Genomic DNA, 12,436 nt, shown 5'->3' on the forward strand with positions numbered 1-12,436 from the left:
AAGCAAGCTTCAGTTGCTCCACATCTCCAACTCTTGGTACTACCAGGCTTGTGGGTAGAGTTTTAGCCTTGGTTCCCTGATACCCACGTCATTATCCCTCCCAGATTTGTTACTGCATGGCAAGTCCCATGCCTGTTTCCCAATAATTATGTGTGTGTATGTATTTGTGTGTGTGTATTTGGATCTACTAATCGGTGATGCCTAGGATGAAGACAATCTCCAGTGCTGAACTGAACATGTGATGGATACAGAGAGGTCATTGATCATGGTCTTGACTGGATCCTCGCTAGATTTTAAACAACACACAAAAGCAATGTTTTATGGCTCTCTCTCAGGCTTTTCGATCATTCCATGGAAGGATTTAAAAATTGGGAATTCATGACCATTCATTGCTGGGGAGAACGAGCTGCTGGTGACTGGATCCTGGAAGTTTATGACACTCCCTCTCAGCTGAGGAACTTCAAGACTCCAGGTAAGAACTCTCTTTCTATAATTTGATTTATTGTACAGACAAACGGTGTATATTTTGGCCAATAAATGTGTTTCCCATTCATATATCAATCTTATCCTTTATCATGTAATTCTGTGCCTCGAGTTGTCCTCCTGTACTCCAATTCTTGAGATTACCATTAGAAAAGTAATAATTTAGGATAAGAATTCAAGAAAAGACCTTTAAATATAAAAAAAAGATAAAAAATGACAGCTATTGATTGATATTTCAGAATTATGATCCATGTCTCTAACCACCTTCCATTACTTTATCAGAAAACAAGCCAGCCTTGTCCACGTGCAATGGGTTAAATCACATAGTTGTAAGAGCGGACAGGTTTCGATATCTTTTTTCTGAGTTTGCTTTAAATTTAATTTTCAGTGCAGACAAGACCTTGAGCTTGGCCTATGCCAGCTAAACTGGTTGCCACTAAAGAAAATGAGTGATAGCATTCTGCCCTGCATGAGACCAAGAGCTAAGTAAAGAGAAAACTTTACTGATATGTGAAACATGGTAATGATGTCAACAGAATTCTTTTCAGGTCATCTCAGGCTGTGTTGCCACACATGGCCTGTTTCCCTCTTCCTGCTAATGTATGAACCTTATTTGTAACATAAAATAAGGAAAAGTACAAATGCAGCGTGAGATGGGAAACTGAACAGTTTTTTGCAGTACCCTGTGTTCAGTATCAGTAATCCAAGTCTATGCCCCAACCAATAATGCTGAAGAAGCTGAAGTTGAATATTTCTATGAAGATCTACAATACCTTCTAGAACTAACACCCAAAAAAGGTGTCCTTTTCATTACAGGGACTGGAATGCAAAAGTAGGAAGTCAAGAGATACCTGGAGTAACAGGCAAATTTGGCCTTGCAGTACAAAACGAAGCAGGGCGAAGGCTAACAGAGTTGTGCTAAGAGAACATACTGGTCATAGCAAACACCCTTTTCCAACAACATAAGAGAAGACTCTACACATAGACCTCACCAGATGGTCAATACCAAATCAGATTGATTATATTCTTTGCAGCCAAAGATGGAGAAGCTCTATACAGTCAGCAAAAACACCACCAGGAGCTGACTGTGGCTCAGACCAGGAACTCCTTATTGCAAAATTCAAACTTAAATTGAAGAAAGTAGGGAAAACCACTAGGCCATTCAGGTATGACCTAAATCAAATCCCTTATGATTATACGATGGAAGTGACAAATAGATTCAAGGGATTAGATCTGATAGACAGAATGCCTGAAGAACTATGGATTGAGGTTCGTGACATTGCACAGGAGGCAGTGTTCAAGACCATCCCCAAGAAAAAGAAATGCAAAAAGTCAAAATGGTTGTCTGAAGAGGCCTTACAAATAGCTGAGAAAAGAAAAGAAGCAAAAGGCAAAGAAGAAAAGGAAAGATATACCCATTTGAATGCAGAGTTCCAAAGAATAGCAAGGAGAGATAAGAAAGCCTTCCTCAGCGATCAACACAAAGAAACAGAGGAAAACAATAGACTGGAAAAGACTAGAGATCTCTTCAAGAAAATTAGAGATACCAAGGGAACATTTCATGCAAAGATGGGCTCAATAAACAACAGAAATGGTATGGACCTAACAGAAGCAGAAGATATTAAGAGGTGGTAAGAATACACAGAAGAACTATACAAAAAAGATCTTCATGACCCAGATAATCACAATAGTGTGATCACTCACCTTAAGCCAGACATCCTGGAATGCGAAGTCAAGTAGGCCTTAGGAAGCATCACTACAAACAAAGCTAGTGGAGGTGATGGAATCCCAGTTGAGCTATTTCAAATCCTAAAAGATGATGCTATGAAAGTGCTGCACTCCATATGCCAGCAAATTTGGAAAACTCAGCAGTGGCCACAGGACTGGAAAAGGTCAGTTTTCATTCCAATCCCAAAGAAAGGCAATGCCAAAGAATGCTCACACTACCACACAATTGCACTCATCTCACATGCTAGCAAAGTAATTCTCCCAGCCAGGCTTCAACAGTGCGTGAACTTCCAGATGCTCAAGCTGGTTTTATAAAAGGCAGAGGAACCAGAGCTCAAATTGCCAACATCCGCTGGATCATCAAAAAAGCAAGCAAGTTCCAGAAAAACATCAAATTCTGTTTTATTGACTGCACCAAAGCCTTTGACTGTGTGGACACAACAAACTGTGGAAAATTCTTAAAGAGATGGGAATACTAGCCCACCTGACCTGCCTCCTGCAAAACCTGTAAGCAGGTCAGGAGGCAACAGTTAGAACTGGACATGGAACAACAGACTGATTCCAAATCAGGAAGGAGTACATCAAGGTTGTATATTGTCACCCTACTTATTTAACTTATATGCAGAGTACATCATGAGAAATGCCTGGCTGGATGAAGCACAAACTGGACTCAAGATTGCTGAAAGAAATATCAATAACCTCAGATATGCAGATGACACCACCCTTATGGCAGAAAGCAAAGAACTAAAGAGCTTCTTGATAAAAGTGAAAGAAGAGAGTGAAAAGCTGGCTTAAAAGTCAACATTCAGAAAGCTAAGATCATGGCATCTTGCCCCATCACTTCATGGCAAATAGATGGGAAACAATAGAAACAGTGAGAGACTTTATTTTCCTGGGCTCCAAAATCACTGCAGATGATGACTGCAGCCATGAAATTAAAAGACGCTTCTTGCTCCTTGGAAGAAAAGCTATGACCAACCAAGACAATATACTAAAAAGCAGAGACATTACTTTACCAACAAAGGTCCGTGTAGTCAAAGCTATGGTTTTTCCAGTAGTCATGTGTGGATGTGAGAGTTAGACTATAAAGAAAGCTGAACACCAAAGAATTGATGCTTTTGAATTGTGGTATTGGAGAAGACTCTAGAGAGTCCCCTGGACTGCAAAGAGATCCAACCAGTCCATCCTAAAGGAAATCAGTCCTGAGTATTCATTGGAAGGACTGATGCTGAAGCTGAAACTCTAATACTTTGGCCACCTGATACTAAGAACTGACTTATTTGAAAAGACCCTGATGCTGGGGAAGATTGAAGGCGGAAGGAGAAGAGGACGACAGAGGATGAGATGGTTGGATGGCATCACCAACTCAATGGACATGAGTTTGAGTAACCTCTGGGAATTGGTGATAGACAGGGAAGCCTGGCGTGTGCAGTTCATGGGATCATAGAGTCAGACATGACTGAGTGACTGAACTTTGTTGCTTGTGGTGGAGCCCTGAGTAGTACTTGCCTAGTAACAAATGCTCTCTCTGTTTGATAACTCCCCCAGTTCCCACCCTGCTGTGGCCACATCTTCCATCATCTAATAAGTTGTTGCTTCTTAATCCTTTGTCTAGTCCATCTGCAGAAGAACAAGGCTTGAGGGCTGTTATAGGACTGGTGTACAATTCTAAGTCCTCTTTTGATCGGAATAGATTAACCCAAACATTCTGTAGTTAACTGTAATGGTATGTATCATTTGGACACTGTGGGTTGTACTGGGCAAAAGAAGCAAACAGTAAAGTGAAGAGTGAAGCATACATTTTTTTTAAAAATTGTTTTTAATTTCTTATTTATTTTACTGTGTTGGATCCTAGTGGAGTATGCAGGATCTTTAGTTGCAGCACGTGGAATCAAATCCAGGCCCCCTGCATTGAGAGCACAGAGTCAGCCACTGGACCACCAAGGAAGTCCCCCTGCTGCATACATTTGCCACACTCTTGCCCACCAGTCAGGGGAAGTCACTCATTCTGAGAGATCCATTTTTAGGGCACACAGTGTAGCCATCTCTTTCCCTTTATTCCATGATGTGGCTCATCTGTGTTGTCACAGTGGTCCCAGACAGGGGAATCAAAACCATCATGGTAGCAAGGTCACAATGAATCAGGGTAGAAGTTTTGTGAAAGCATATCAGCCCAGCACACCTCCAGCAGCCACCATATATGGAATAATTGCCAAGGTCTTACTCAGAAATCAGATTCTTGTCAACAAGGCAGGGTTGACAGAAAACATCTGAATAAACTAGATCCTAGTTACTGGAAAGCTTTCACTTGTTCCTAATCTCAGTTTCCAGGACCTTCCCCTCTCCTTCCCTCTTCTCTTCAAACCATGCTTCTTGCTCATGCCATGGAGATGCACTGTGTCAAGGCACTCAGGGGCAATAGCAGGCATGGTAGCTGGACTGGGCTGCCCTGACCAAAGGGCAGCTCCCACGCGATCCATCAGCATGTGTCACTCTTACGTCTCAGGAGATCTAAGCGAAATAAACACTGTCTAGATGTGGCAGTTGTGTGCCAAGAAAGGTGCAGCCTACAGACATAAGGGGTGCACTATCTACTGAGAATTTAAGACAGTTATGTATAAAAGTAACTCTTTAATATCACCATTCTAATGCATCTCAGTGATAAAACGCTCCTCCCCACAAGCAGACTGCCCCTAGGGGCACACTGATGACAGACCTGGGGTTTGCATTCATGGGTGTGAGGCTATTAATCTCTCTCTCTGCCCTCACAGAGTTCAGAGTCTATCCAGAGCTTATTGTGATTGTCATGTCGTGTTGTGAAGTCGCTCAGTCATGTCCGACTCTTTGCGACCTCAGGGACTGTAGCCTACCAGTCTCCTCCCTCCATGGGATTCTCCAGGCAAGAGTACTGGAGTGGGTTGCCATTTCCTTCTCCAGGGAATCTTCCCAACCCAGGGATTGAACCCAGGTCTCCTGCATTCCAGGCAGACGCTTTAACCTCTGAGCCACCAGGGAAGCCCCTTATTGTGATTATCTGTGTTAAAAGGTCTCTGCAGTAGCTCTGATCATCTGGAGTTGTCTATTTCGTATCATTGACTTCTCCTTATACTGTTTAAATGTTTAACCGCAGTCACCTCCAGTCATCTTAAGAGATGTTCCTTTGTGCCAGAAGAGATACCCTAATGCTATATAACCTGGGGTCAGAAAGCTTTAATAGAAACACATGGTCTTCAGGTATCCTTTCTTCAACTAACCTTTCAGGTCAGGATTAGACACAATTTTGAAAAGGGAGTTTCACTTTTTTTCTGTTTCTGTCAGTAGACACAATTTTGAAAAGGGACTTTCACTTTTTTCTGTTTCTGTCATTGTTACTATGGCATACAGTCCTCCAATTAATGTGGGATTTCTTTAGTAATTCAATTGCAGATGTAGAATCTTCTAGCCCAATTAAATAGTTGAATCATTTCCAAATATATGTACATGGCTCCAAACTTGAGTTTATATTTATTTATTATTTCTTCCCACTTGTTAATTATTAAAACATAATAAGGTTTTTGGAGGATTTTTTTCTTATTCTTGTTCCATTGCATATTAAATCTATCTTTGATTTTTACCTTGGGCAGATTGCATTTGAGTGTTAGCAAACAGAATGGATTTTCTCTTATTCTGCATGTAGACTGCTATTTCTTCACAAGATATTGCCATTTCCACTGCAAAACCTCTAGAGATTTACCATCATTGCTTTTTCTTTAATAAAGTTGGGAAGGCAAAAAAAAAAAAAAAAAAAGAAAAGAAATTAGCAAATGGAAAAAGTAGTAGGGGAGGAAAAAATTGACAGCCCAAATATGGCAGCATTTGATGTGAATTGTGGCAGAGATCCTAAGGAAATAAAATTACATAATAAGTGAAAAATAAAAAGATAAATTGCCTGGCAAGGGTGTCCCCAAAGGGCTTATGATGTACTTCAGAAATGGCACCAAGGGAAATAATCAGTTATGAGTCAGCACTCTCTAAACACTTACAAGGGTAAATTTTTAGATCCAAGATGATCTTAAGTTAAATGGACCAGGTTTTAGAGTGACTGATGGATTGGGTTTCCCATACTGTCTTTGTATCATGTGCTCCAATTATGCACTTGAGAGATGCCATAAGGAAAAGCGGTTCTCTTTTTGCATTGCCACCTAAAGGCAGTCAGATAGGTCATTAATTTCAGGTAGTCATTCATTTCTTGACAGCACTTAATGTCTACGACTTGAAATCCTGAGACTGAATAACACGCTAATTATGATTAGCATAGTTATTAACAAGTGAGTCCAAAGAAAAGCTGGCAGAGGGCAAACCAAATATAAACCAGCCTGCTGGCCCAGTGCAAATGTCAGAAAACAATGAATGTGGCCCAGAATACATTTATTTTTAAACTTCATATTCTTATACTCCTAGAAACGACCAGGAAGACAGAATTATATAACAGTTTAAGAATGTAAGATTTGGATACAGAATTTTTTTTAATTGAGGGGTAATTGACATATTAGTTTTAGTTGTACAATTGTACAATTTTATATTTGTATATATTACAAAACAATAACCACAATAAGTCTAGTGAACATCCATCACCTCACATAATTTTTTCCTGTGATGAGACCTTTTAAGATACACTGTTTAACGACTTTGTTGTATACAATACACTATTATTAAATATACTCACCAATCTGTACATTATATCCCCAGGACTTAATAATTTTTTACTGGAAGTTTGTACCATTTGATCCCCTTCATCTATTACATCCACTCCTATACACCTCCTGCCTCTAGCAACCACCAATCTGTTCTGTGTATCTATGTGTTCAATCTTCTACATTTAAAAATTTTTTAAGACTCCACATTAAAAAAAAAAAAAAGACTCCACATATAAGAGATCATATAGTATCTGTCATTTTCTATCTGACTTCACTTAGCAAGGTCCATCCATGTTTTCCCAAGTGGAAAGATTCCCTTTTATGGCCAAATATTATCTGTATACATTTATATGTGTATGTGTCTATATGTGTGCATGTGTATCCATTCATCCATCATTGGACATGTGGGCTGCCTTCTTTTTTAGGCTATCTAAATAATGCTGCAGTGAACATGTGGGTACATATAACTTTTAAGAGTGTTTTTTTTTTCCCAGAAGTGGAATTTCTGGACCACATGGTAGATCTATTTTTAATTTTTTGAGGAAATCCCATAATTTTTCCAGAATGGCTGAAAATTCACATTCCCACCAACAGTGGATAAAGATTCCCTTTTTTCCACTTCCTCACCAATATTTGCTATTTCTTGTCTTTTTGATAATAGCCATTCTAACAGGTGTAAAATAATAGCTCATTGTGGTTTTAATTTGCATTTCTTGGATGATTAGTGATGTTGAGCACCTCTTCATGCTGGCCATCTGTATGTACTCTTTTGAAAAATGTTTATTTAGATCCTCTTCCCATGTTTTAATCAGATTGCTTTTCTGCTGTTGAGTTGTATGAGATCTTTATATGTTTTGGATATTTGCCCCTTATCAGATATATGATTTGCAAATATTTTCCATAAGTTACATTTTCATTTAATTGATGATTTCCTTTGCTGTGCAGAAGCTCTATAGTTTGATATAGTCCCATGTGTTTATTTTTGCATTTGTTCCTTTGCTTTTGTTGTCAAATACAAAAAATCATTCCCAAAATCAGTGTCAAGGAGTGTGCCACTGGTTTTCTTCTAGAAGTGTTATGGTTTCAGGTCTTACATTCAGATCTTTAAGCCATTACAAGTTAGTTTTTGTGCATGGTGTTAGTTAGCGGTCCAGTTTTTCTAACACTGTTTGTTGAAGACTGCCTTTTCTCTATTGCATCAATATATTCTTGGCTCCTTTGTCATAAATTGACTATATACATGTGCATCTCTGTTTCATTCATTTATCTGTTTTTATGTCAATACCATTACTATTTGATTATTATACCTTTGTAATATAGTTTGAAATCAGAGAGCATGATAACTCTAGCTTTGTTCTTTCTCAAGATTGCTTTGGCTATTTTGGGTCTTTGGGTTCCATAAAAATTTTAGGATTCTTTGTTCTATTTCTGTGAAAAATGCCTTTGGAATTTTCCTAAGGATTACATTGAATCTGTAGATTGCTTTAGGTAGTAGGGACATTTTTATAATATTCCTATAATTCATGAACATGGAATATCTTTCCATTTATTCATGTCAATTTATTTCATCAATTTCTTACAGTTTCCAATGTACAGATATCTCACCTTCTTGGTTATATTTATTCCGAGGTATTGTGTTCTTTTGATGCAACTGTAAATAGGATTGCTTTCTCTGATAGTCTATCATTTGTGTAAAGAAATGCAACAGATTTTTGTACATTAATTTTGTATCTTGAAACTTCTTTGACTTTGTTGCTTAGTTTTAAGTTTTTTGGTAGAGTCTTTAGGGGCTTCTATATGTAATATGTCATCTACAAACATTTTTCTTCTTCCTTTATAACTTATGTGCCTTTTCTTTCTTTTTCTTGCCTACATCCTTGTTCCTGATCTTTACTATGTTGACAAATGTTCCCTCTATAACCGCTTTGTTGAAAGTCTTTTTCATAAATAGATGTTGAATTCTGTCAATGCTTTTTTGCGTCTATTGAGCTAATTACGAGTCTTAAGCCTTCATTTTGTTACTGTGGAAAATGAGAGTGATTGATTCTCAGATGTTGAAACAAGCTTTCATCCCTGAAATACCATTTGATTATGATGTATTATCCTTCTAATGTATTGATGTATTCAGTTTGCTAATATTTTGTTAAGGATTTTTGCATCTATGTTTACATCTGGTTTTGATATCAGAGTAACATGTATGCTCAATTCAGTCACATCCTATTCTTTGTGACCACATGGACTATAGCCCTTCAGGCTCCTCTGGCCATAGAATTTTTCAGGCAAGAATATTGGAGTGGATTGCCATTTTCTACTCCAGGGAATCTTCCCAACCCAATGATCAAACCCTTGGCAGGCAGATTCTTTACCACTGTGCCCCCTGGAAACCCATCAGAGTAATAATACTGACTTCATAAAATGAGTTTTGAAGTATTCCTTCCTCTCCTATTTTTTGGAAGAATTTGAGAAGGATCGGGCTTCCCAGGTGGTGCTAGTGGTAAGAACTTGCCTGCCAATGCAGGAGACCTAAGACACACAGGTTTGATCCCTGAGTTGGGAAGATCCATGGGAGGAGAGCATGGCAACCCACAACAGTATTCTTGCCTGGTGAATCCCATGGATGGAGGAGATTGGCAGGCTACAGTCCATAGCGTCACACAGAGTTAGACATGATTAAAGCAACTTTGCATGCACGCACAAGAAGGATTGGTATTAATTTTTATTTAACTGTTTGGTAGAATCCACTAGTGAAGGTGTCTCATCCTGGACATGCCTTTGTTATGAAGTTCTTGATTACTGATTCAATCTCTTTACAATAATTGGTCTGTTCAGATTTCAATTTCTTCATGATTCAGTCTTTGTAGAATATATATTTCTAGGAATTCATTTCTTGTAGGTCTTCCAGTTTGTTAGTATATAATTGCTGATATAGTCTTATGAGCCTTCTTAATTTTGTATTAAGATGTCTCCTTTTTAATTTCTGGTTTGAGGCTTTCTCTCTTCTTCTTTGTGAATCTGCCAATTGATAAATTGGTTTATCAATTTTATTCATAGTCTTAGGGAAAGTGTGAACCTAAGCCCCACTAACCAGCAGAGCCAGCAACCTAGAGGTGTCCCCTGGGTGCTAGCTGAGGGTACAACCCCTTTCTTTTTGGTACCAACAAGATGGAGAGGCCGAGGGAGAACACACAGATGGCTCCCATGAGCCTCCATTTTTGGAGAGTATTCAGTAGGTCCTTATCTGTATATTAAATTACATGTCTGCCCCTCAGCCAGTGCTTTAAGATAAGCAAATAAGCCTATTTCACAGAAAGTCTGGGTGCTTTGCAGTCAACTGCCTCTGTACAATACCCAAAGGTGAGAACCCATGCTGGTGAACTCTTTAGTGGACCCAAGCCCCACTGGCTTTCAGAGCTACATGGTTTGGGGGCTCGAGTGCAGGTCTTAAAAGTTGTGATACCCAATGTGGGGGTCAAATTTTTCACTCCTTGGGGGAGAAGCCAGGGGGTACTGTGTCCCGTCCTGATTGTTGGTTGCAGCACGGAAGGTGGAGTTTACGGTGAGATGTATCTAAGCCTCTCCTACCCATTTTGACATGCGGTTTCCTCATTTTCCTGATGAGTAGGAGGAGCCACTCCCAGGTGATGCAGTGGGAAAGAATCTGCCTGCAATGCAGGAGACCTGGGTTCAATCCCTGAGTCAGGAAGAACCCCTGGAGGAGGAAATGGCAACCCACTCCAGTATTCTGGCCTGGAGGATCCCATGGACAGAGGAGCCTGGCAGGCTACAGTCCATGGTGTTGCAGAGTCAGACACAACTGAGCATGCACACACAGGAGCCACTCGGCTGCTTTGGTGTTTTTTTTGTTTGTTTGTTTTTTTCTGGAGAAACTGTCCCACGTGTGGCTGTAGATTCACTGAGTGTATGAGAAACAGTGAGTTCAGGACCTTCTTATATTACTCTTAAATTGGAACCCCCCAAATGGGTTTTAATCTCAGTCTGTCCTCGTACTGCTTTGGGGAACTTTATCAGCCTCTGTGCCTCTGTCTTCTCATCTACATAGTGAAAATATCTATTTCCCACTTGTGACCACTGAATAGAATAAAATGTACTTAGCATATAGTAAGCACTTATAAATAATAAGCATCAATTTGATGGGGATAATAGATGCTAACAGATAAATTATCAGACATCTGAAGTTCATCACTCTCTGGACTGTGACAGAGCCCAACCCCAACCTTACCTAGATTCTCTGTATTATGCCAAGGTAAGGAGGAGATCTAAGGTGTGTGGGGGTTGGGGGGAAGTATCCTCCCTTCCTGCCAGCATATTTCCATGTTTTTAATGATTCTGTCTTGATCACTTTTACTTAAGATTCATATTAAAAAGCACTATATTAAGTCAGGGAAACATGTTTTCTGTTTACTTTTTGCATTAAAGATTTTAGTTTTATAAAGCTGAGAAATGCATGACTAAATAAGGATTAAGCAAATGTTCCTTGAGAGCCTGCCATCCAAAGGAAGTAAAGCGCTTCCCTCGTGCCCCGAGATGCCCTTGGCAGGGAAATGCTCCAACAGTACCACCCAGTAGAACATGCTGCCAGCTGTGGAAATGTTTCCTATAGCTGTGCCGTCCACCGTAGCGCCACTAGTCATATATGGTTACTGAGCACTTGAAATGTGGTCTGACTGAAGAACTGAGGTTTTAAATTTTAGTTACACAGAAACAGCCAAATGGGTCAAGTGGGTGTCATTGGACAGCACAGGTCTATCAGTTAATATAGTGATGTATTCTTAAGACTGACTGATCACTTGAATCGGGTGAAACAAAGTAGTTGTTATAATCTTTTGATTTTTGATAAACAAGTCAGAGAATGTCGATCCTGCTTTTAAATGTAAATAAGACCTGTATACCTAGAAAAAGAAAGCCTTCTGTAAGATTCTAGGATTCTCTTAAACACTCATAATTTGAAATTCAGCCCTTGATCCAGCAATCTGAGATGGTTGTTTCTCACCAAAAGAAAAAAAAAAAAAAAGCTGATTAAATTAGGATGTATCCTGCAATTGTTACTCAGGAAATACATGGTATGTGAATTATTAAATAGTTAATTCTGCAAGCAGTGGAAAATGCGTTTCTAGCCCTGTATGTGATGCAATGATTCATATGAATCTGTTTCCCGCAGTTCTATTCTTGTACCGCTTTTTCTTCAGTTAGAAGGAATGAAAGAAATTGTAAAGCTCAAGAGAGAATGTTTGCTCATGACATACTTTTATTATTGTTTCCCAAGGTAAATTGAAAGAATGGTCTCTGGTCCTCTATGGCACCTCTGTGCAGCCATACTCACCCACCAATGAGTTCCCTAAAGTGGAACGCGTCCGGTATAGCCGAGTCGAAGACCCGACCGACGACTACGGGACGGAGGATTATGCAGGTGAGCTGGCTTCCAGGGAGAAGGCAGGCTGAGGAAAGAACTCATGCGTCATTCCCCCAAGGAGACACACTTCTACTAGTACTGTGATCTATTTTAATCCATCTTCCTTTCTATCCCTTAA

At 39.5% G+C, this 12,436-nt stretch overlaps 1 protein-coding gene and 1 non-coding gene across 6 annotated transcripts in view; one reads left to right on the forward strand and one right to left on the reverse strand.

The window, feature by feature from the left end:
* PCSK5 (proprotein convertase subtilisin/kexin type 5) overlaps window positions 1–12,436 on the forward strand; it is a 514,258-nt gene that overhangs the window by 319,562 nt on the left and 182,260 nt on the right. For all 5 annotated transcript variants that reach the window (XM_025281624.3, XM_025281617.3, XM_025281619.3 and 2 more), the window contains exons 13-14: window positions 336–472; window positions 12,172–12,315. In XM_025281624.3, the coding sequence (XP_025137409.2) occupies window positions 336–472; window positions 12,172–12,315 (281 nt within the window). The remainder of the gene's footprint in view (window positions 1–335; window positions 473–12,171; window positions 12,316–12,436) is intronic.
* TRNAS-GGA lies at window positions 5,155–5,226 on the reverse strand. Its single transcript has one exon. It is a non-coding gene; the product is annotated as a tRNA-Ser (tRNA).

This window comes from Bubalus bubalis, chromosome 3 (assembly GCF_019923935.1).
Source record: "Bubalus bubalis isolate 160015118507 breed Murrah chromosome 3, NDDB_SH_1, whole genome shotgun sequence".
NCBI lineage: Eukaryota > Metazoa > Chordata > Mammalia > Artiodactyla > Bovidae > Bubalus > Bubalus bubalis.